The following is a 24318-nucleotide window of genomic DNA, read 5'->3' as shown; positions in this document are numbered from 1 at the left end:
CCAGGCACTTATGTCAGCCCTTCAAGGTGGATCAGACTAGGGATCCAATGGCATGTAGGTCAGTACTACTTTTATTATAAAGCCTTAGTAACAGAACCTTACAAGTCTGAATATCCCCCCCCCCCGCCTTTATATTCATGAAGGTATTTATCTATTATATCTCTGTATGTTTGATAAGAAAACTGCATGGACCTGGAGTCCTCAATTCAAGAGTAAAACTAGGTTTCCAGAATGCATTGAACCGTAAACTAAGTACACTAATGATGAACTAACCCAGGTTAAAATTATCCAAGTGTAGTTTGTTGTATGAATGCAGCTGGGTTAGTAACTAAGCTGGTAAGCTTCTTTGGTGACCACACGCAGATTTGGCTAAGCCCTGATGTGGTGGGCCACTGTGATGTAGAAACTATAGTTCATCCATAGCATGTTGTGTCAACCCAGCTGATGGCGCATTTTCCAGCAGCAAACCATAACGTGGTACAACGCGCCAACCAGCCCACAAAGGGACACTTTAGCCAGCAGTGAAGAACATTCACATTCTCAAGATCTTTTACGCAGGGTGCTTTGCTCAGTCCATGAGGTCTTTTGCGTTCCACCGACTAAAAAGTCACGTGCAGTTCCTTTAAAAAGTTTAAGGCTTCAATCTGCAGCAAGCAAGCGCACTCGGGAGTCGCTGTCATGAAGGGAAAGCAATTCAGGGGGACTCCGGCTGTTTGCACTCGACTGGTGGGTGTTCGGCATTCGCTGGAGTCACATTCTGATAAACGACCACGACCTAAAGAAATGAATAACGGAGGCTTTAAGGCCATTTGTTGTGCGTGCATTTCTCCTTCTACAGCAACGAATAGAAGTGCTCAGCTTTCCAACAGCCTATTGACTGCTTCTGTCTCTTCTTGTTTGGAATACGGCTCTGCAGCCTTTTCATTGCATTCCCAAGAGGAATCCTGATCCTCACGGGAGCATAAGATAGCACTGCCTCTCTTTAAGGCAGCTGCATCTTCTCCTGCTTTTGCATGAGAAAAAAGCTGCCTCCCAGGTCCCAGAAAGAGATGCAGTTGCTTTAAAGAGTTTGGCACAGATGCTGGGTTCAAGCTCCCACAATTCCAAAGCACCTTTCTGGAGTCCCATCTGAGGTGCTGCCTGGACCGTGGATAGATTAGGTGGCACTTATTGGGTGGTGAGAACCTTACACCCTCCTCATGCAATCAGAGCCGTAGGATGGGCTCACTGAGATTCGTAAGGTGGATTGTCTCCTTTAGGTTTATCACAATATGAGAATCTATCCAGTATCATTTATAATCCAGGATCTGCAATTTAGCTTCCTGTCTGAAGCCAGATGATTATTTTGTTCTTTTACACCACATGCAGTACAATGTGTGAACTAGAACATAACATTATTTTTATTTTTTATTTATATTCAAATTTATATGTGCCACCCATCTCACTGTACAAGTCTTTCATCTTTACTGCCAAGGATATCTTTTAGCCTCAAGCCATAACATACACATTACTTTTATTTATTTATTGTCATCATGGCATCCCACAGCCATGCTCTTTTTTCCTTTTCAAATGTTTTTCTTTCCCTATAACTTTCTCTTAAAAATCAAAAGGGTGGTGATCCTCGGCAATAAGGGAACCTGCTATGCATGGTGCTTCTGAAAGAAGCCTTTGCTTAAGAAACACACTGGGCAGACGCGAGGTGGGCCAGCCCAGTCAGTCTCACGAAAGCAGCATCGCACCTTTGCACAATAAACCCTGCCCCTTCTACACAGGCCTCATGATGTTCACACCACCCAAAAGGGGCAGAGTTTACAATGCAGGGCAGCCCACACGCTTTCATCATATGCCAAAACAGCCAGCCTGCAGAATCCGTGAGTCACGCTAAATGGAGAAGTGGCTTACGGGGGTTCTCATCCCTGCAGCCCCCAGCCAGGCTGTTTTGCACCGTCCTCTGAGGTCCAACCCGCGTCCAGCACAGCCTATGCCAAAACAGCCCCCCAAACTATTTTATCCCTTGAACTGTCATCTCTAAACACATCTGAATAGGTCCGTCTGCACAGGAGTAACAACGTAATGCCTCCCAATCCTATTCTTTCACACTATTGCACAAAAGTATCAGAAAGCAAGATCTGTTTCTCAATCCGTTTGCCTGGATTAACTACCCACCTTCCTTGGGAATCTTACCGTTTGAGTGTAGGGATCTCGGCAAAGCACCTTACATCCAAAGGACGCAACAGAGATGGCGATGCAAAACTCCAGGATGGTGAACACAGTAAGAATAGCCAACATTCCTCTAACGATATCCTATCAATGAAACAGAAAAGTAACATATCTATTTTTTATATATACCTGTGGGCACATTTATCTCCAACTGTAGAAAAAGGAAGATGACCGGGATGGAGATATGGAGGATCCGTTTCCTGAGCAAAAAGGGGGTGAAGCGTTTTTTCAGTCCAGAGCAATGAGATAACATTTGGAAGTGGATCAGGCAGTGGCCTCCCTAAATCACGGGATTATAAGAAGTGGGAGAATGTACAGCCCAATCAGATTTGCAAGATTCTCTAATTACCATCAATTTCAATAAAAGTAGTTGTAGCCTTTCTGCAGGATTGATTTCCTGGTCTGGTCTACCTCGTGGGGCTGCCAAATGCCTCCTGGGTAGCATAGGAGCACACCGTCCAGGTGGCTCCTGGTGAAACCATCTAGTTTGGTAAGTCCACAAAGCAAAAGCTGCAACTCACGGTTTTGTCAAAAAAAAAAAAGTTAAGATGTGGTCAAAGAAGTCAAATTCCAGCCACAACAGTGCTTTTTTGGTTTTGTTTTTCGTTTTTTTGTGCCACACATGAAATCTGAGAAAGCTTTGACTGCACAGTTACAGCTGTCACCATAAATTCTTGGCCAGCCCTGAGGACACCCCTGGGTGCAGCTGCTTTGAAAAGAGTGGGAGAAAGAAAAGTACAAGAGGCCAAATTCTAGAAATTCCAAGACAATGTTCCCACCCAACTTTTCCATGGCTGAAACTCTGCTTGGGACATATTTTTGACACCAGGTCCTCCAAAGAGCTACATGTCCATCTAGAGGTCACCATGAGCTCCTTTCTCCCTCTCTACCCTGTTGAAAGCAACTTCTTACAGATGAATTCTGGAAGGTCACATACTTATAAAAGGTCTCACCTCGATTCTGTAACATTTTTCCTTAAATTGGTTAACAAGATAATTGCAGTAATGCCCCAGATGGAAGTGAAAGAAGTAGATAATGGTGAGAGACTGGCAAACGATGCTAATAGCAGCTGTTATGGCACTTATCACATTCATTGCCAGCATGCCTTTCACCTAGGAGGGACAACAAAAATTAATAATGTCTCACACACATGCACACATAAGCAAACAGTAGCTGTGTTGCAATCACCAGATTTCTCTGATGGTGATGGGAACAGAGGAGTTCAGCTGCCTTTCAGTTCTGCATTTGCTTTAGGCAGAAGAGTTGAGGCTTTTACCCTCTACACCATTGTAAGAATGGCTAAATTCCTTCTTGCTCCTCTTGAGGGGTGCAATTTGGACACAGACTCTCATTTCTCTGCCCAACTGGCCACCATGGTGGAAGAGAGACAGGTTCAAGACGTTTGCTTCCTTGGAAGAAACTGGCTCACCCAACCAGAACATTCAATCAGAGATGGAGACACAGAACCTCTTTGCCAAACACTGGCATAAAGAGACCCACAAAAGACCTGGAGCTTTCAAAAAGGGAATTCAGGCCAGGAATTTGGAGGGGAGAGGCTTTTAAACAAAAGCCACAATCATCAGGATGCTCCATTTGATGGTAGCTATCTAGCAACATCAGAAATCCACCAAGCTCATGATTGGCAACCCAATGGGTTGTAGCCCCCCAAGGTGTTGGATGAGCGGCTTTCTCAATCTTTCTTGAAGAGGGTAGAGATTCTGGCCGGGACCCCAGAGATGGATGGTTTCCGATTAAGCCATGGCCTTCACTTGTATCCAGTGGGCTACTTACCAGAGGCAACTTAGGCTTCCGAGCAGCTGCCACAGCTAAGGATCCGGATATGATGTACTAGAAGAAAAAGAAAAGCAACTCAACAGCCATGGCTCCATCCCCAGAGGACCAGGATCTCAATTCTCTCCCTTCCACCATAGACCTGTCATCTCTCTCCCGCCTTAGGTTGCTCCCTACTGTCCTCTGGTCATCTTTTGTGCTGAACCCCAACCAACTTTCCCTATTCCAGTTGAAGATGAAGCTGCTTTAAGGCGTTGCAGACAGGAGCTACATTCACACATCTTTTGTGCAGCACACCACACCATTAATATTCAATTTTTCCCCATGTCGCTATGGCAAGAACCGCAGCTGCCCAGATGCTACAAACAACTCTCAGCCTCATGTTCACCTTGCCACTAGGAAGTGTAGCTCAGTAACGCTGAGAGTACCACAAGCACCTCCTATCTGCTCAAAAGATGGTTTTCTTTCCTGAGCAAATTAAAAGTGAACTATGGAATGGTAACTGATATTCAGAATTATAGAGCTAGTCCTCACTTACTGACCCACATTGGGACCAGCAATTCCATCCCTAAGCGGCACAGTCATTAATCATGATGTCACATGACCATTTGGCTGTGAAGGTCGCAAATGGCAATCCTGTGACCATGGGGATGCTGCCATGGCCACAAGTTCGAGGACTCGTCATAAGTCCCCCTTAGTCAGCAGTGTTGCAACTTAGAACAGTTGCTGAACGAGGCAGTTGGTAAGTGAGCACTACCTGTACAATGAGAGCAAAGGATATTACTTCTACTAATGTTTGTAATCAGTTCAGGGTTCAGTGGCTTTCTGAAACTTTGGAGAGCAGACATGATCCCAAAAATGGCACTAGAAAAGCAATCATTTTCCTAAAGCGAAGTCTGTAAAAAGATTTGGAAAAAACCAACAGCTGCTACATCCTTCAGCAATGGCCAGTTTGCCCTGAGGCTGCTGTGATGTGCACTTCAACATCTGGATCCCCAGCTGTCCTGTTGAATTGTTTGAATACACCATCATGTAGAATTACCAAGATTCCACTCCAATAGGGCACCGTTATAAGTGCGTAGACAATCATCTCATCATACATTAGGTTGATCAGGAGCCCAAAAACAATTCCTATGATTCCTGTAAATATCTGTGTGATCTGCAAAGAGAGAAAGAAACACTGCCTTCAGTTTCAACTCACCTTCCACAACAGAGCAGGAGGTTAGGGGCATTAAGATGCATGCCACTGCCTGCCTGTTCAGATTTTCTCTCCTCCACCCCGCAAAACTGAGAACTAATAATAATACAATATTTTAAGATAAGATATCTAACTAAAAAGGCCATTCAGCTGCAACTACAACCTTCCTGCAATCAGTGATATACAGGAGTGGAGAACCAACCATACTCCAGATGTCACTGAACTATAGCTCCCAGCATCTCTCAGCACTGGCCATTGGTTTGGATCACTATTGTTCACCAACATCTGGAGAACCTTTTTCTTTCTTGATGTTGTATTAGCTACTGGCCAATTAGCTACTGTTTCAATGGCTGGGGTAGTGTCGGGCCTAGCCCAAGGAACTCCAGGAGACCATGCAGAATCAATCCAGCAAGGTTTATTAGCTACAACCAATTAACAAGAATCTTCCCAGAATGAAAACCAGTTCCCAGGCTCAGTCAGTTCACACTGATGGAATTTCTTAGGGAGGTGCCAGTCTCCTCCGCTTATCTCTTCCTCGCTCCTCTGGAGATCAGAGCACATTCTTTACTCCCCTCCCACCATTCCAGTCCATCACAGGTAGCCATCATCCTAAATCAGAAGAAAGGCCCCAATGTAAAAGAACGTATGCCATGGATTCTATCATGGTCTGCAATACTGGATTTTGCGGGGGGGGAGGGGATCTGCCTTTCCTGAAGGGGACACTCACAACTGAGCCTTGGAAAAGGCCCATCTGTCACTTCAGAAAGTCACAGAATGCAACCATTATTTCCAGTGGCTGGAGAACTTAGTCATATACCTCAGCTGGTATGGTCTCTCTGCCCCCCTCTTTTGCCCAATTGCTTCTTCGTCCTTGGCAGGAATGGGCAATAGCTGGCATCCAGCAATGCAACTCCCAGCATCCCTCAGGACTGGTCCTGCTCAAGGCAGCTGTTGGGAGTCATATATTAACATCTGGATGACCATCCATGTTTTCCACCCTTCCAATATGGCAAGAACTTCCAGGGCCAAACTAAACAAGGAACATCCCTGGTCCTGAGCCAACTGCACAGCCAGTGTGGGTGACAGCTAGGACCACTCTGGGATGCCCCGCAATCTATTCCAAGAGTCACTCAAAAGGAGAGGAACCATCATTTCCCCTCATCTCCATACTCACCCCCAGGGCCAGTGGTTCACCCTCATAAAATGTCTTCACCGGGAGAGGAAGATCGGTCCCAGGGGAGGAAGGCAGCGAGCCAGGCCCCACAGCTGGAAGGGAATCCATACTGGGGTTTGCAAGAATGGAGGCTCCTTTAGGTTGGCAAGCTCAGCAATGCTGGGGCCTTAGAAAGGAAGGGAAGAAAGAGAGAAAGTATTAAAGGCACGATCCCCATCTTTTCACTTCCCATTCCCAAACGTTTAGGTTCTGCATTAAGAAACCTAGAAGGAAGGCACTTCATCCTTTATCCTTAAATGTCGGTTTTTGCCTTTCGGCTGAGTGAACAGAAGTTGGGAGGAATTTTCGAGAACAGGAAACACAGGAAACGTCAATCCTGCAGATCAGCTTGGTTTACTCATTGCACATAGTCTCTGCGATTTGCAAATCATGTTTGAACCCAATGGTGTCTTTGGTAAAGCATGACTGACAGCTTCTTCCACAAACCAAGATGTAAAAGCCACACTTTGTAGACAGGAATCCAATCAATGCCTTCAATGCAACTTCCATCTGATATCAAGGGGGACAGTGTTATTTTCAGAAAAGAGCAAACAGAAGAAGCATAGAAAAAAATATAAAAAGAGAAGTTTGGAAGATGCACAATGCTTTTTGGTAATATTGGTAATAATAATAATAATAATAATATCATCATCATCATCATCATCATCATCATTTTTGCCTAGTAATAATCCCAAAACATCTGGAGTACCACCTGAACACCATCAATGTTGAGAAAATTACCATCAGTCAATTGCCAAAGGCAGCTTTCCTTGGGACAGCTTATATATATATATATTATGATTGATTGATTGATTGATTGATTGATTGATTTCTTATCTTTCTATAGCTGCCCATCTCGTACCACCATCCAACAACAATATCTGCCCATCTCAGGGCCTTGGGAAGGACTCGATAGGTGGATAAAAATGCCAGATCCACTCTAAACATCTGGCTGACTGTCTGACCAACCATAATAGTAATAATACAGTATAGAGAAGGAATCGGCGAAAATGCCAGCCTTGCTCCTACCCGTGCCACCTGCCAAATTCATGCCAATGGTAGGGAGAGAGTCCAGCGATTCAGGCCCACTGGGCCAAGGATGCCCCAGCCCGGCCAAACCCCTCTTCTACCTCACGCACCCGGGCAAGCCCCCAACGGTCCAACAAGGAGGCCCTGGAGATGAACGCCAGCATCTCCCTCACCACCTAAGCGGCTCCTGACGCCGCTGGATGCCCTTCAGCCATTCCAGGAGAGTTTCTCCGCCCTTGCCATCAGCCCCACAGAGGCTGAACCTCCCCAGCCCACCTCCCCGTCGCAGATCGGCGTTCACGGGACCTTTCCTGCATTCACGCAACACCCTGAACCCCGTTGCTTCATTCACCTGCTTTCGAAGCGCACGACGCGCTGAACCGCACGCCAAAGGCGCTGCAAGCACGCAGATGCTAAGCCCCCACCCCGCAAAAAAAGGAAAGGAACAAAGAAGTTAATTAGCTTGAAACTCACGAGGGTTAGTTCGTCGCCCGAACGCAGCTGCCGGGCTCGCATCGGCCGGGTCAGGCGCGAGCAGCCGCCCCGAAGCCCCGCAACCCGGCCGCCGCCTCTCGCCCAGCGCCTCGGGCCGTCCGCTGAGCCGCCAGCGCAGGCGGTCGCAAGAAGCCGAAAACGGGCTCCCTGCTCTCAGACGCGCCCCGCGCTTGAGACGCGCGAGCCGCCGAGAGCGCCGCCGTCCCGACCTGGCCCAAGGAAGCGCGCAGCCAGCGCCAGAGCCAGACCCGGAGCAGCCGCCCCTCCGCGCCCCGCGCCACCGCCCCGCGCAGCGGCCCCTTTTGCTGCCCGCCGACGCTGCCTCCCCGCGGCTCCGGCACGGCGAAGGCAGGCGAGTCGGCCGCCATCCCCCGCCCTTCGCACTGCGCCTGACCGTTCGCTCCGCTCGGCTCCCTCCTCTCCCGGCCGAGCCCGGCCGACAGCGGGGCCGAGCCTTGCCGAGGGCCGCCCCGAAAGAGGAGGGGACTCGCCCGGCGGAGCTTCTCCGACTGGCGGCCATCCCGGCGCCTCGCCCCCTCCCGCAAGGGAGGAGGCAGAACGGGGCCGGGGAGGGCAAGGCGTCCCTCCTTCAGCATCCCGGGCTCGCTGGGCGGGTCGCCTCCTAGATGCTGGAGGAGCTCCAGCTGGGGCAGGAAGGCCAAGTGGGGGCGGGTCAGCAGATTCAGGGATCGGAGATTGCCCGGGTCCTTCCACTCTTTTCATTGATGGATGGATCGATGGATGGATCGATCGACTGATTATGTTGGCGTCAGCTCTTGGCGAGCCCATACGTAGATTTCCTCCAGGACGCTCTGTCCCTAACCTGCTCCTTCAGCTCTTCCAGCAGTGCCCCCATCGCCACTGTAACTGCCGGTCTGCCTCCTCTTCTCTGTCCTTCCACCTTTCCCGGCATCAGAGCTTCTCCAGAGAGTTGGGTCTTGGCATAATGTGTCTGAAGTAGGATAATTTCAGCCTGGTCACTCGTGCCTGGAGGAAAACTCTGGGTTGATTTCTTCAGTTATCCATCGGTTTCTTTTCTTGGCTGTCTGTGGTATTCTCAGGAGTCTTCTGCAACACCAGAGTTCAAAGACGTCAATATTCTTCCCATCCTGCTTCTCTAAAGTCCAACTTTCGCTTCCCTAGAGTGCCACAGGGAGTGCCATGGGTTGCAGGATCTGATCTTTGTAGGTACAGACACATCACAGCATCTGCATATCTTTTAAGCCTTCCAAACTTTTGCTTGCTGTGAAGCACACGGGCCACTTGCTGGAATGTTGTAGCATATAAAGACGTTAAATCAATCTTTAAAAACAGAGAGAGAGAACACTAAAGTATTCCAAACTATTATATGATTTGGAGGGGGGAAAAAAGGAGCAAGTGACAAAATTTGAAGCCCCCTTTCGCCCATTGAGACCTTTCTGCCTCTTCCCTTTGAATGTCTTGGCGCAGAGTGGTCCTGTACCCATTTATCAGAAAGGGAGCATTTCCTCCTGAGTACATCTAGGCAAATAAAGGGATAAGCCAATCGTTAAAGAGGAAATGAGAAATTCTCACAAAACTGATTTTTGTGTGTACTGTTATTTGGCTGTCCTTGCGTAACAAGGAATACAGGATTTCCTGCTCAAATACCAGAATTTAGGCAGAAATCAGTTGTGTTATTCCCACTTCCCCTTTAGAAAAGCAGAAGGGGAAAATGGCCATGAATTTTAAAAAATTAAAAAATTAAATATAAAATTTTAAAATTTTAAGAAGAATTTAAAAAATTAAAATTAAAAAAAGATTTGCTTTTTTAAAAAAAATGCTTCTAAGAACAATAGCATGATATAAATTGCAGTGGCTTGTTAAGACTGGAATATTGATACCATTTTCACCTTTTTTTTTTTACTGGCGCTAGAAAAAATAAAAAAGATCCTGGATTCCAGCAGCTGCAGAGATGAGAAGCAGCCATGAAGATGACCAGGCAAGTTGGCTACTTTCCCCAACTATTTATATGATGGGATTGTTTTTTCGGGCCCAGAGTGGTGTTTTAGCAAAGTTGTTTGGAAGCATAAAGTTTGTTATGTCCAAACTCCTCTGGATGGCCAGAGGAGAGATTATGATAGTGGTCAGAAGTCCCTTTTGGTAAGCACGTCTGTTCCTACTCAAGATAGCCCCAAGATCAGTCAGTTGGAGCTTAATTAATTATCAATTATTAATTACTCCTGGAGCTGGATTAATTCCCCATCTTTGCAGCTTAGACAGCCTTGTTGCAAGCAATAAGTTTGTTCTCTGTGGAGTAATTTTTGCATTGGGATGTCACAACCCCTTTCAGGTCGGGGGGGCAGTTCTGATCTGTCTCCCATTGGGGTGATCATATACTCTACTTTGCCTCCTTGCTGGATTGAGTAGAATACATGGGAGCAGGAGAAGACAAGCACGATCCTTTTCTGGTTGGGCATAGACATATATATTGACATGAAAGTCTTGGGCAACAAGGCCATGTGCTGAATGGACACCAACTTCCAGTACCAACAAGGAAAAACAAGGAAAGACATCTAGAGAGAAATGGGAAATTGCAATGGGCTGTGAGAATAACCTTGGGAGACAGGAGGAAGAGCTGCAGCCAGGGCAACAGTTAGATAAGAGATATCTCAGCCCATAGAAAGAATGGGGGTGGAGAAAGCATCTTTATGTCAGCCTGTGCACATATAAAGGTATGTCTGTACAGGTCATGCTTTTTAGGGGAGGGGTAAGTCTTCCTGCCCAGGGATGGAAAACAGTATGACATGGCCATTCATAGAAATATCTCCATACACATTGCCCATTCAATTCTTTGTGCAATGAGACCAGGCACTTATGTCAGCCTTCAAGGCAGATCAGACTAGGAATCCAATGTCATGTAAGTCAGTACAACTTTTATTGTAAAGCCTTAGTAACAGAATCTTGCAAGTCTGAATATGTTCCCCTCCCCTTTATCTTCATGAGAACTAGAGAGGGTCTTGTCTGAAACATTTACCCAGGGTACATTCCTGCCCCGACTCAGCCCTCTTTTATCTGCCCATTGTCTTGGTAGCGGCTCTTCCTCCTGTCCCTCAGGGCCTCTGCCCCCTACAACTTAGGAGCGATTGTACTGATCCCAAGTCATCTTACCATTTCACAAGTCAACCGGAATTTTTACCCAATTTTTGTTGTGGTGGTGTCTCTGAGTCAGTTGATACTCTGGACTACCTGGACAACTCTGTCACATTTTCCTGACAATATTTTCAGAAGAGGTTCACCATTTTTTCAACAACTCGCAGTCTCCTGCTTTCTAGCTGACCAGTTTTAGTTTCAACTAGACCACCCATGGCCTGTTGGGTCATCGTTTCAGAGATATTTCCTAACCTAAACACGGAAACAGAATGACCAAGGGCAACAAAGCAGTGGGAGTGTAAGCAACTGTGATTTTTTTCTAGTTTCCCCACTGACTTTGCTTGTGGGAAGCTGGCAGGGAGCGTCAAAAATCTTCCATCCTTCATTCCTCCTTCCTTCCTCCCTCCCTTCCTTCCTTCTTTCCCACATATAACATAGGCTTGTGCCATTTCCCTCCCCCCCCACAATCCTCAGAAGGGCCCCATGAAGCCGCCTCCTCCTCTTCCTCCTCAGCTGACCAGCGGAACTCCCAGCCACTTTGCTGGGGGCAGGTGGAACAAAGGGAGCCATGGACCTTGAAGAAAACTGCATTCCCACTCCCCATTCCAGCATGTCCCCCAAGGGCCCCCTTCCTTGAAGGAAGAGGGCTCACCTGTTGACCCCCACCCCCCACCCCAGCCAGCTCTTCTCTCTCCAGCAGGCATCCACGTCAGTCCCTCATCCTTCCCTCAATGCCCACAGCTGTTAAGAGATTTCCAATTTCTGCCTTGGTTCCAAAGCAGCCAATTGCCACTCACCCGTCAGGCCTTGCTGCCAGCTGATTGGGCACAGGAGCCAGAGGAAGGTGGGAAAGAGGTTGGGGATACACCCATGACGATCATGTGACATGGGCTGAGTTTTAGTAGCATATAGGTGACACCATTGAGCAGTCTTTCATTTAACTCTGTGTGTGATGGGGTCTGCTGGGGAATCAGTTAATCTCCCTAGGGGTGACGCCTTTTCCTGTCCCCATGACACATCCGCCTCTCCATTGACCCAGGAACAGACCCACTGAGAATCTACTGGAGCCCTTCTGACATTCCAAGAGTTTTTATTTTTTAAACAAAAAAGATTTTGTTGAAAAGAGAATCAGGCACAAACCACCAGACCCCTACAATCATCTTTGTTTCCGTGGAATTCAGAGAAAATAAAAATGACAAACGACAAGCTCGGGGGTTATTAGAAGATTTGGAGGTGTAGCCATGCCTAAAATAAACAGTGAGATTAGCTGCAGTGGCAAAAGGCAGTCTGATGGCAGGTCGAGTGGCAGAGAACAAGTTTTCTCTTCCAATAAATTTGGCTCTTTAGTTATTGTGCAAATGTATGGCTGCCCGGCCTCTTCTCTGAACAGTTCCCATGGACAGACTTATCTCCCACAAAATTAACTTCTGGAATGCGTTGCAAACATTAGATGGTTTCACACAAGAGGCTTAAATTCTTCTCACAGCTAAAGGCTACACTACGAAATATTTTTTTTTAAAAAGGGAGAGGCTGATAGCAAATGATTTCTGTATGTTTGATAAGAAAACTGCATGGACCTGGAGTCCTCAATTCAAGAGTAAAACTAGGTTTCCAGAATGCATTGAAACATAAACTAAGTACACTAATGATGAACTAACCCAGGTTAAAATTATCCAAGTGTAGTTTGCTGTATGAATGCAGCTGGGTTAGTAACTAAGCTGGTAAGCTTCTTTTGTGAGCACACGCACATTTGGCTAAGGCCTGATGAAGTGGGCCACTGTGATGTAGAAACTATAGTTCATCCATAGCATGTTGTGTCAACCCAGCTGATGGCGCATTTTCCAGCAGCAAACCATAACGTGGTACAACGCGCCAACCAGCCCACAAAGGGACACTTTAGCCAGCAGTGAAGAACATTCACATTCTCAAGATCTTTTACGCAGGGTGCTTTGCTCAGTCCATGAGGTCTTTTGCGTTCCACCGACTAAAAAGTCATGTGCAGTTCCTTTAAAAAGTTTAAGGCTTCAATCTGCAGCAAACAAGCGCACTCGGGAGTCGCTGTCATGAAGGGAAAGCAATTCAGGGGGACTCCGGCTGTTTGCACTCGACTGGTGGGTGTTCGGCATTCGCTGGAGTCACATTCTGATAAACGACCACGACCTAAAGAAATGAATAACGGAGGCTTTAAGGCCATTTGTTGTGCGTGCATTTCTCCTTCTACAGCAACGAATAGAAGTGCTCAGCTTTCCAACAGCCTATTGGCTGCTTCTGTCTCTTCTTGTTTGGAATACGGCTCTGCAGCCTTTTCATTGCATTCCCAAGAGGAATCCTGATCCTCACGGGAGCATAAGATAGCACTGCCTCTCTTTAAGGCAGCTGCATCTTCTCCTGCTTTTGCATGAGAAAAAAGCTGCCTCCCAGATCCCAGAAAGAGATGCAGTTGCTTTAAAGAGTTTGGCACAGATGCTGGGTTCAAGCTCCCACAATTCCAAAGCACCTTTCTGGAGTCCCATCTGAGGTGCTGCCTGGACCGTGGATAGATTAGGTGGCACTTATTGGGTGGTGAGAACCTTACACCCTCCTCATCCAATCAGAGCCGTAGGATGGGCTCACTGAGATTCGTAAGGTGGATTGTCTCCTTTAGGTTTATCACAATATGAGAATCTATCCAGTATCATTTATAATCCAGGATTTGCAATTTAGCTTCCTGTCTGAAGCCAGGTTATTTTGTTCTTTTACAGCACATGCAGTACAGTGTGTGAACTAGAACATAATATTATTTTTATTTTTATTTTTTATTTATTTTCACATTTATATGCACTGCCCATCTCACTGTACAAGTCTTTCATCTTTACTGCCAAGGATATCTTTTAGCCTCAAGCTATAACATACACATTACTTTTATTTATTTATTGTCATCATGGCATCCCATAGCCATGCTCTTTTTTCCTTTTCAAATGTTTTTCTTTCCCTATAACTTTCTCTTAAAAATCAAAAGGGTGGTGATCCTCGGCAATAAGGGAACCTGCTATGCATGGTGCTTCTGAAAGAAGCCTTTGCTTAAGAAACACACTGGGCAGATGCGAGGTGGGCCAGCCCAGTCAGTCTCACGAAAGCAGCATCGCACCTTTGCACAATAAACTCTGCCCCTTCTACACAGGCCTCATGATGTTCACACCACCCAAAAGGGGCAGAGTTTACAATGCAGGGCAGCGCACACGCTTTCATCATATGCCAAAACAGCCAGCCTGCAGAATCCGTGAGTCACGCTAAATGGAGAAGTGGCTTACGGGGGTTCTCATCCCTGCAGCCCCCAGCCAGGCTGTTTTGCACCGTCCTCTGAGGTCCAACCCGCGCCCAGCACAGCCTGTGCCAAAACAGCCCCCCAAACTATTTTATCCCTTGAACTGTCATCTCTAAACACATCTGAATAGGTCCGTCTGCACAGGAGTAACAACGTAATGCCTCCCAATCCTATTCTTTCACACTATTGCACAAAAGTATCAGAAAGCAAGATCTGTTTCTCAATCCGTTTGCCTGGATTAACTACCCACCTTCCTTGGGAATCTTACCGTTTGAGTGTAGGAATCTCGGCAAAGCACCTTACATCCAAAGGACGCAACAGAGATGGCGATGCAAAACTCCAGGATGGTGAACACAGTAAGAATAGCCAACATTCCTCTAACGATATCCTATCAATGAAACAGAAAAGTAACATATCTATTTTTTATATATACCTGTGGGCACATTTATCTCCAACTGTAGAAAAAGGAAGATGACCGGGATGGAGATATGGAGGATCCGTTTCCTGAGCAAAAAGGGGGTGAAGCATTTTTTCAGTCCAGAGCAATGAGATAACATTTGGAAGTGGATCAGGCAGTGGCCTCCCTAAATCACAGGATTATAAGAAGTGGGAGAATGTACAGCCCAATCAGATTTGCAAGATTCTCTAATTACCATCAATTTCAATAAAAGTAGTTGTAGCCTTTCTGCAGGGTTGATTTCCTGATCTGGTCTACCTCGTGGGGCTGCCAAATGCCTCCTGGTTAGCATAGGAGCACACCGTCCAGGTGGCTCCTGGTAAAACCATCTAGTTTGGTAAGTCCACCAAGCAAAAGCTGCAACTCACAGTTTTGTCAAAAAAAAAAAATCACCATGAGCTCCTTTCTCCCTCTCTGCCCTGTTGAAAGCAACTTCTTACAGATGAATTCTGGAAGGTCACATACTTACATATAATTGCATGGTGGTTTCATAACACAACTTTTCCAGAGATTTGTCTTCAAGATAATCGCATGAGTGCCAGACATAGTATAGAAAGGGGTGGCTTAAGGTGATAAACAGTAAGATGATGCCAATACCAGCTGTTACGGCACTTATCACATTCATTGCCAGCATGCCTTTCACCTAGGAGGGACAACAAAAATTAATAATGTCTTACACACATGCACACATAAGCAAACAGTAGCTGTGTTGCAATCACCAGATTTCTCTGATGGTGATGGGAACAGAGGAGTTCAGCTGCCTTTCAGTTCTGCATTTGCTTTAGGCAGAAGAGTTGAGGCTTTTACCCTCTACACCCTTGTAAGAATGGCTAAATTCCTTCTTGCTCCTCTTGAGGGGTGCAATTTGGACACAGACTCTCATTTCTCTGCCCAACTGGCCACCATGGTGGAAGAGAGACAGGTTCAAGACGTTTGCTTCCTTGGAAGAAACTGGCTCACCCAACCAGAACATTCAATCAGAGATGGAGACACAGAACCTCTTGGCCAAACGCTGGCATAAAGAGACCCACAAAAGACCTGGAGCTTTCAAAAAGGGAATTCAGGCCAGGAATTTGGAGGGGAGAGGCTCTTAAACAAAAGCCACAATCATCAGGATGCTCCATTTGATGGTAGCGATCTGACAACATCAGAAATCCACCAAGCTCATGATTGGCAACCCAATGGGTTGTAGCCCCCCAAGGTGTTGGATGAGCGGCTTTCTCAATCTTTCTTGAAGAGGGTAGAGATTCTGGCCAGGACCCCAGAGATGGATGGTTTCTGATTAAGCCATGGCCTTCACTTGTCTCCAGTGGGCTACTTACCAGAGGCAACTTGGGCTTCCGAGCAGCTGCCACAGCTAAGGATCCGGATATGATGTACTAGAAGAAAAAGAAAAGCAACTCAACAGCCATGGCTCCATCCCCAGAGGACCAGGATCTCAATTCTCTCCCTTCCACCATAGACCTGTCATCTCTCTCCCGCCTTAGGTTGCTCCCTACTGTCCTCTGGTCATCTTTTGTGCTGAACCCCAACCAACCTTCCCTATTCCAGTTGAAGATGCAGCTGCTTTAAGGCGTTGCAGACAGGAGCTACATTCACACATCTTTTGTGCAGCACAGCACACCATTAATATTCAATTTTTCCCCATGTCGCTATGGCAAGAACCGCAGCTGCCCAGATGCTACAAACAACTCTCAGCCTCATGTTCACCTTGAATGAAGCCACTAGGAAGTGTAGCTCAGTAACGCTGAGAGTACCACAAGCACCTCCTATCTGCTCAAAAGATGGTTTTCTTTCCTGAGCAAATTAAAAGTGAACTATGGAATGGTAACTGATATTCAGAATTATAGAGCTAGTCCTCACTTACTGACCCACATTGGGACCAGCAATTCCATCCCTAAGCGGCACAGTCATTAATCATGATGTCACATGACCATTTTCAACTTTTTTGAAGCCGGCTGTGAAGGTCACAAATGGCAATCCTGTGACCATGGGGATGCTGCCACGGCCACAAGTTTGAGGACTCGTCATAAGTCCCCCTCGGTCAGCACTTTTGTAACTTTGAACGGTCGCTGAACGAGGCAGTTGGTAAGTGAGCACTACCTGTACAATGAGAGCAAAGATATTACTTCTACTAATGTTTGTAATTAGTTCAGGGTTCAGTGGTTTTCTGAAACTTTGGAGAGCAGACATGATCCACTAAACGGCACTAGCCAAGCAATCGTTTTTCTCAAAGTGAAGTCTGTAAAAAGATTTGGAGAAAACCAACAGCTGCTACATCCTTCAGCAAAGGCCAGTTTGCCCTGAGGCTGCTGTGTTGTTCACTTCAATATCTGGATCCCCAGCTGTGCTGTTGAATTGTTTGAATACACCATCATGTAGAATTACCAAGATTCCACTCCAATAGGGCATCTTTATCATTGTGTAGTCAATCATATATCCATCTATTAGGTTGACCAGGAGCCCAAAAACGATTCCTATGATTCCTGTAAATATCTGTGTGATCTGCAAAGAGGGAAAGAAACACTGCCTTCAGTTTCAACTCACCTTCCAGAACCAGACCAAGAGAGCAGAGGGTAGGGGCATTAAGATGCATGCCACTGCCTGTTTAGATTTTCTCTCCTCCTCCCCCACCAAAAACTGAGAACTTTAATAAAATAATACATTATTTTAAGATGAGATATCTAACTAAAAAGGCCATTCAGCTGCAGCTACAACCTTCCCCAGTCAGTGATATACAGGATTGGGGAACCAACCATACTCCAGATGTCGCTGAACTACAGCTCCAGCATCTCTCAGCACTGGCCATTGGTTTGGATCACTATTGTTCACCAACATCTGGAGAACCTTTTTCTTTCCTGATGTCATATTAGCTACTGGCCAGAAGGAGGCACTACGAACCAGATTTATCCTTGTTGGGACTCATCAGAGACAGATATCCTTATCTTCAACCCTTTACTGGGATTTGAACTCACAAGGCTTCTACTTGTTGACTATATAGCACATTCCGCTTTAGAGGTACCTTGGCCTGGCTAGCAGTAGCTTGCAGGAAGGGCAGTCTTATAGAAGCTATGTACATGCACCTTCCTCCCCCCGCCCCCCCCCCCGCCAATATGCTCTCATACTAGAGAGGGGATTCTTTGTGTAATTTTATCAGTCTGGGCCTCGTGCTTCAGGCCTCAAGACCACATTCCCTTAAAGGGGAGGGGGTGATACAGTGTTTAGATGTTACATGAACTGGTCACTATAACAAATGGCTCAGCAATTTTCATACGTACACAACAGAGAATCCCTGTGCCCTGAGGCAACAGAACAGGGGACTTGGGGATTTCTGCCAGCTTTAAGGGGGCCTGCATAAAATTCTTCAGTACGACTGGGAAGATTTTTTGTTTCAATGGCTGGAGTAGCCATGATCCTAAATCAGAAGAAAAGGCACAACGTAGAAGAACATATGCCATGGATTCAATCATGGTCTACAATACTGTTTTTTGGGGAGGGGGGGGATCTGCCTTTCCTGAAGGGGACGCTCACAACTGAGCCTTGGAAAAGGCCCATCTGTCACTTCAGAAAGTCACAGAATGCAACCATTATTTCCAGTGGCTGGAGAACTTAGTCATATGCCTCAGCTGGTATGGTCTCTCTGCCCCCCTCTTTTGCCCAATTGCTTCTTCATCCTTGGCAGGAATGGGCAATGGCTGGCATCCAGCAATGCAACTCCCAGCATCCCTCAGGACTGCAGCTGTTGGCAGTCATACATTAACATCTGAATCACCATCCATGTTATCCACCCTTCCAGTATGGCAAGAACTTCCAGGGCCAAACTAAACAAGGAACGTCCCTTGTCCTGAGCCAACTGCACAGCCAGTGTGGGTGACAGCTAGGACCACTCTGGGATACCCTGCAATCTATTCCAAGAGTCACTCAAAAGGAGAAGAACCATCATTTCTGCTCATCTCCATACTCACCCCCAGGGCCAGTGGTTCACCCCGATAAAACTTCTTCAACGGGAGCGGAAGATCGGTCTCAGGGGAGGAAGGCAGCGAGCCAGGCCCCACAGCTGGAAGGGAATCCATACTGGGGTTTGCAAGAATGGAGGCTCCTTTAGGTTGGCAAGCTCAGCAATGCTGGGGCCTTAGAAAGGAAGGGAAGAAAGAGAGAAAGTATTAAAGGCACGATCCCCATCTTTTCACTTCCCATTCCCAAACGTTTAGGTTCTGCATTAAGAAACCTAGAAGGAAGGCACTTCATCCTTTATCCTTAAATGTCGGTTTTTGCCTTTCGGCTGAGTGAACAGAAGTTGGGAGGAATTTTCGAGAACAGGAAACACAGGAAACGTCAATCCTGCAGATCAGCTTGGTTTACTCATTGCACATAGTCTCTGCGATTTGCAAATCATGTTTGAACCCAATGGTGTCTTTGGTAAAGCATGACTGACAGCTTCTTCCACAAACCAAGATGTAAAAGCCACACTTTGTAGACAGGAATCCAATCAATGCCTTCAATGCAACTTCCATCTGATATCAAGGGGGACAGTGTTATTTTCAGAAAAGAGCAAACAGAAGAAGCATAGAAAAAAATATAAAAAGAGAAGTTTGGAAGATGCACAATGCTTTTTGGTAATATTGGTAATAATAATAATAATAATAATAATATCATCATCATCATCATCATCATCATCATCATTTTTGCCTAGTAATAATCCCAAAACATCTGGAGTACCACCTGAACACCATCAATGTTGAGAAAATTACCATCAGTCAATTGCCAAAGGCAGCTTTCCTTGGGACAGCTTATATATATATATATTATGATTGATTGATTGATTGATTGATTGATTGATTTCTTATCTTTCTATAGCTGCCCATCTCGTACCACCATCCAACAACAATATCTGCCCATCTCAGGGCCTTGGGAAGGACTCGATAGGTGGATAAAAATGCCAGATCCACTCTAAACATCTGGCTGACTGTCTGACCAACCATAATAGTAATAATACAGTATAGAGAAGGAATCGGCGAAAATGCCAGCCTTGCTCCTACCCGTGCCACCTGCCAAATTCATGCCAATGGTAGGGAGAGAGTCCAGCGATTCAGGCCCACTGGGCCAAGGATGCCCCAGCCCGGCCAAACCCCTCTTCTACCTCACGCACCCGGGCAAGCCCCCAACGGTCCAACAAGGAGGCCCTGGAGATGAACGCCAGCATCTCCCTCACCACCTAAGCGGCTCCTGACGCCGCTGGATGCCCTTCAGCCATTCCAGGAGAGTTTCTCCGCCCTTGCCATCAGCCCCACAGAGGCTGAACCTCCCCAGCCCACCTCCCCGTCGCAGATCGGCGTTCACGGGACCTTTCCTGCATTCACGCAACACCCTGAACCCCGTTGCTTCATTCACCTGCTTTCGAAGCGCACGACGCGCTGAACCGCACGCCAAAGGCGCTGCAAGCACGCAGATGCTAAGCCCCCACCCCGCAAAAAAAGGAAAGGAACAAAGAAGTTAATTAGCTTGAAACTCACGAGGGTTAGTTCGTCGCCCGAACGCAGCTGCCGGGCTCGCATCGGCCGGGTCAGGCGCGAGCAGCCGCCCCGAAGCCCCGCAACCCGGCCGCCGCCTCTCGCCCAGCGCCTCGGGCCGTCCGCTGAGCCGCCAGCGCAGGCGGTCGCAAGAAGCCGAAAACGGGCTCCCTGCTCTCAGACGCGCCCCGCGCTTGAGACGCGCGAGCCGCCGAGAGCGCCGCCGTCCCGACCTGGCCCAAGGAAGCGCGCAGCCAGCGCCAGAGCCAGACCCGGAGCAGCCGCCCCTCCGCGCCCCGCGCCACCGCCCCGCGCAGCGGCCCCATTTGCTGCCCGCCGACGCTGCCTCCCCGCGGCTCCGGCACGGCGAAGGCAGGCGAGTCGGCCGCCATCCCCCGCCCTTCGCACTGCGCCTGACCGTTCGCTCCGCTCGGCTCCCTCCTCTCCCGGCCGAGCCCGGCCGACAGCGGGGCCGAGCCTTGCCGAGGGCCGCCCCGAAAGAGGAGGGGACTCGCCCGGCGGAGCTTCTCCGACTGGCGGCCATCCCGGCGCCTCGCCCCCTCCCGCAAGGGAGGAGGCAGAACGGGGCCGGGGAGGGCAAGGCGTCCCTCCTTCAGCATCCCGGGCTCGCTGGGCGGGTCGCCTCCTAGATGCTGGAGGAGCTCCAGCTGGGGCAGGAAGGCCAAGTGGGGGCGGGTCAGCAGATTCAGGGATCGGAGATTGCCCGGGTCCTTCCACTCTTTTCATTGATGGATGGATCGATGGATGGATCGATCGACTGATTATGTTGGCGTCAGCTCTTGGCGAGCCCATACGTAGATTTCCTCCAGGACGCTCTGTCCCTAACCTGCTCCTTCAGCTCTTCCAGCAGTGCCCCCATCGCCACTGTAACTGCCGGTCTGCCTCCTCTTCTCTGTCCTTCCACCTTTCCCGGCATCAGAGCTTCTCCAGAGAGTTGGGTCTTGGCATAATGTGTCTGAAGTAGGATAATTTCAGCCTGGTCACTCGTGCCTGGAGGAAAACTCTGGGTTGATTTCTTCAGTTATCCATCGGTTTCTTTTCTTGGCTGTCTGTGGTATTCTCAGGAGTCTTCTGCAACACCAGAGTTCAAAGACGTCAATATTCTTCCCATCCTGCTTCTCTAAAGTCCAACTTTCGCTTCCCTAGAGTGCCACAGGGAGTGCCATGGGTTGCAGGATCTGATCTTTGTAGGTACAGACACATCACAGCATCTGCATATCTTTTAAGCCTTCCAAACTTTTGCTTGCTGTGAAGCACACGGGCCACTTGCTGGAATGTTGTAGCATATAAAGACGTTAAATCAATCTTTAAAAACAGAGAGAAAGAGAACGCTAAAGTATTCCAAACTATTATATGATTTGGAGGGGGAAAAAAAGGAGCAAGTGACAAAATTTGAAGCCCCCTTTCACCCATTGAGACCTTTCTGCCTCTTCCCTTTGAATGTCTTGGCGCAGAGTGGTCCTGTACCCATTTATCAGAAAGGGAGCATTTCCTCCTGAGTACATCTAGGCAAATAAAGGGATAAGCCAATCGTTAAAGAGGAAATGAGAAATTCTCACAAAACTGATTTTTGTGTGTGCTGTTATTTGGCTGTCCTTGCGTAACAAGGAATACAGGATTTCCTGCTCAAATACCAGAATTTAGGCAGAAATCAGTTGTGTTATTCCCACTTCCCCTTTAGAAAAGCAGAAGGGGAAAATGGCCATGTGAGTTGAAGAATTAAAAAAAGAGATTTGCTTTTTCCAAAAAAAAAAAAAAACCCTGCTTCTAAGAACAATAGCATGATATAAATTGCAGTGGCTTGTTAAGGCTAGAATATTGATTCCATTTTCACCTTTTTTTTACTGGCGCTAGAAAAAATAAAAAAGATCCTGGATTCCAGCAGCTGCAGAGATGAGAAGCAGCCATGAAGATGACCAGGCAAGTTGGCTACTTTTCCCAACTATTTATATGATGGGATTGTTTTTTGGGGCCCAGAGTGGTGTCTTAGCAAAGTTTTTTGGGAGCATAATGTTTGTTATGTCCGAACTCCTCTAGATGGCCAGAGGAGAGATTATGATAGTGCTCAGAAGTCACCTTTTGGTAAGCACATCTGTTCCTACTCAAGATAGCCCCAAAATCAGTCAGTTAATCTCTGCAACTGGATTAATCCTCCATGTTTAGAGCTTAAACAGCCTTTTAGCAAGCAATAAGTTTGCTCTTTGTGGAGTAAACTTTGCATTGGGATGTCACAATCCCTTCAGGTGGGTGTTTGCTGGGCTTTGATAGGCTCCAGCGGCAAATCCTTTGAACATGTCTGATCTGTCTCCCATTGGCGTGATCACATAATCTGCTTTGCCTACTTGCTGGATTGCGTAGAATATATGGGACCAGGAGAAGATAAGGAAGATGCTTTTCAGGTTGGGCATAGACATATACAGTATATTGACATGAAAGTCTTGGGCAACAACACCATATGATGAATGAACACCAACTTTCACTATGAAGCAAGGAAAAACAAGGAAAGACATCTAGAGAGAAATGGGAAATTGCAATGGGCTGTGAGAATAAGCTTGGGAGACAGGAGGAAGAGCCGCAGCCAGGGCAACAGTCAGATAAGAGATATCTCAGCCTACAGAAGGAATGGGACTGGAGAAAGCGTTTCAAAGGGACCCTCCCTAGTTTTCTTGAAAGTAAAGGCAAGGGAAGGGAGAGGTGTTTTCAGACTTGCAAGGTTCTGTTACTATAATCTTACAATAAATTTAGTGTTAGTACTCATGGTTTTAGTTTCCTGTCTAGACTACCTCAAAAGGTGACAGAAATAAAAAAGGGGAATTAGAATTGTTTTTAAGAAAATCAGAAGTTGTCAAGGTACTCATTTAAAAAGACAATTCATTAGGTCTTTTTAGTTGACTCACACATGATGCACACTAGAGGAACAACTCTTAGGCATTTCTGGTTGTGCCAGCCCCAGCTGAGATGTCACTGTTTCTGGAAAGAAACAATATTTCTGAACATATCTGTTTACAACCTGGAGTTCATGCATGTCTCCTAAGATGACATGAAAGTGTCTAGAAGGGAAACTGCCTCTGAAACTGTTAGGAGTCAACACCCTGCCAAAAAGTGTCCTATCCTTCATGCAGATCTTCCTAATTATATGTGTCAATCAAACCCAGAAAAAGTCAAAAAGAATTTCTGTGCAGTCAAGGAAGGGGAGAGAGGGGCACATGCAGAAATTAAGGGCTCCTCCTTCTAAAACTTAGGACTTAAGTATTGATATGTAGTATCAAAGTCTTCTTACAATAATTTTTGTTCTCTCAATCATATTTTTCTGGAGTATTTTTCATCATTTTAAATTCTCACTGAGAAAGTACAAATTCTCTTTTTCTTTCAGATGAACTGAATATTCTTTAGGTGGGGGTAGTGAGTAACCCCCCAAACTGAAACCAGTAGTTGGATGGGATCAAGGAAATGGAAAGAATGTCCTTGGAAGAACTGTGGACTGTGCACTGTTATAGGTTGATCCAGAGAACCTTTGTCTATGCAATCATCAAGAGTCAAACCCCATTCAGTTGAATCAATCTACCTATCTACATGCTGATCATCTCTACAAAGACCAGGAGTTCAATCAACAGCATTTATCCTGCAATAATAAAACTGGAATGCAGAATTATTCACTGTTTCCATGAGAATGGTTGCAGAATGATGTCTAGCAATAAAGAACTCAGACTTACGATCCAACAGGCTCATCCAGCCATTGTACAAAATAGGCACAAGAGATTCCTTCCTTCTGGAATTTTTTGATGCATGGATCCGAAGGAAAGAGAGAGAAATGGGGGTGGGGGGAAGACATAATAATGTAAAACCAATGTATGCTTTTTTTGTAGTGGTCATGTTGTTTCCAAAAAAGACTATCATAGAATTCAGAAAAGGATGGAACTTGATAACTTAAAAAAAAAACAAATACTCAAAGCAGCGTGGTTGGATATC

General features: G+C 46.7%; 2 protein-coding genes across 7 annotated transcripts; both read right to left on the bottom strand.

Moving 5' to 3' along the window:
• Window positions 1–117: 117 nt before the first annotated feature.
• LOC103048290 (membrane-spanning 4-domains subfamily A member 4A-like) lies at window positions 118–8523 on the bottom strand. 4 transcript variants are annotated; one of them, XM_088140011.1, is made up of 7 exons: window positions 8341–8523; window positions 6384–6549; window positions 5054–5170; window positions 4012–4068; window positions 3174–3332; window positions 2185–2304; window positions 118–775 (listed from the first exon to the last, which is right to left on the bottom strand). In XM_088140011.1, the coding sequence occupies exons 2-7, from the start codon at window positions 6489–6491 to the stop codon at window positions 695–697; spliced, it is 642 nt and encodes a 213-aa protein (XP_087996137.1). In that variant the 5' UTR covers window positions 6492–6549; window positions 8341–8523; the 3' UTR covers window positions 118–694. The 4 variants fall into 4 exon arrangements, with proteins under 4 accessions (XP_087996137.1, XP_087996135.1, XP_087996134.1 ...); XM_088140009.1 differs by having other exon boundaries at window positions 6384–6932; window positions 8341–8522; XM_088140008.1 differs by lacking the exon at window positions 8341–8523 and adding an exon at window positions 7926–8334.
• A 3601-nt stretch (window positions 8524–12124) lies between these two features.
• On the bottom strand, window positions 12125–20873 carry LOC103064026 (membrane-spanning 4-domains subfamily A member 4A-like). 3 transcript variants are annotated; one of them, XM_088140006.1, is made up of 7 exons: window positions 20747–20873; window positions 18784–18949; window positions 17207–17323; window positions 16141–16197; window positions 15288–15461; window positions 14630–14749; window positions 12125–13217 (listed from the first exon to the last, which is right to left on the bottom strand). In XM_088140006.1, the coding sequence occupies exons 2-7, from the start codon at window positions 18889–18891 to the stop codon at window positions 13137–13139; spliced, it is 657 nt and encodes a 218-aa protein (XP_087996132.1). In that variant the 5' UTR covers window positions 18892–18949; window positions 20747–20873; the 3' UTR covers window positions 12125–13136. The 3 variants fall into 3 exon arrangements, with proteins under 3 accessions (XP_087996132.1, XP_087996130.1, XP_087996131.1); XM_088140004.1 differs by lacking the exon at window positions 20747–20873 and adding an exon at window positions 20332–20667; XM_088140005.1 differs by lacking the exon at window positions 20747–20873 and adding an exon at window positions 19047–20325.
• Window positions 20874–24318: the final 3445 nt, after the last annotated feature.

Source organism: Python bivittatus, unplaced genomic scaffold, assembly GCF_059951505.1.
Source record: "Python bivittatus isolate LINGU-HERP-01145 unplaced genomic scaffold, Pbiv_v1 ctg000310_np1212, whole genome shotgun sequence".
Taxonomy (NCBI): Eukaryota; Metazoa; Chordata; class Lepidosauria; order Squamata; family Pythonidae; genus Python; species Python bivittatus.
The sequence above is the reverse complement of the archived record's forward strand: the minus strand, read 5'-3'. Positions and strand labels throughout refer to the sequence as shown.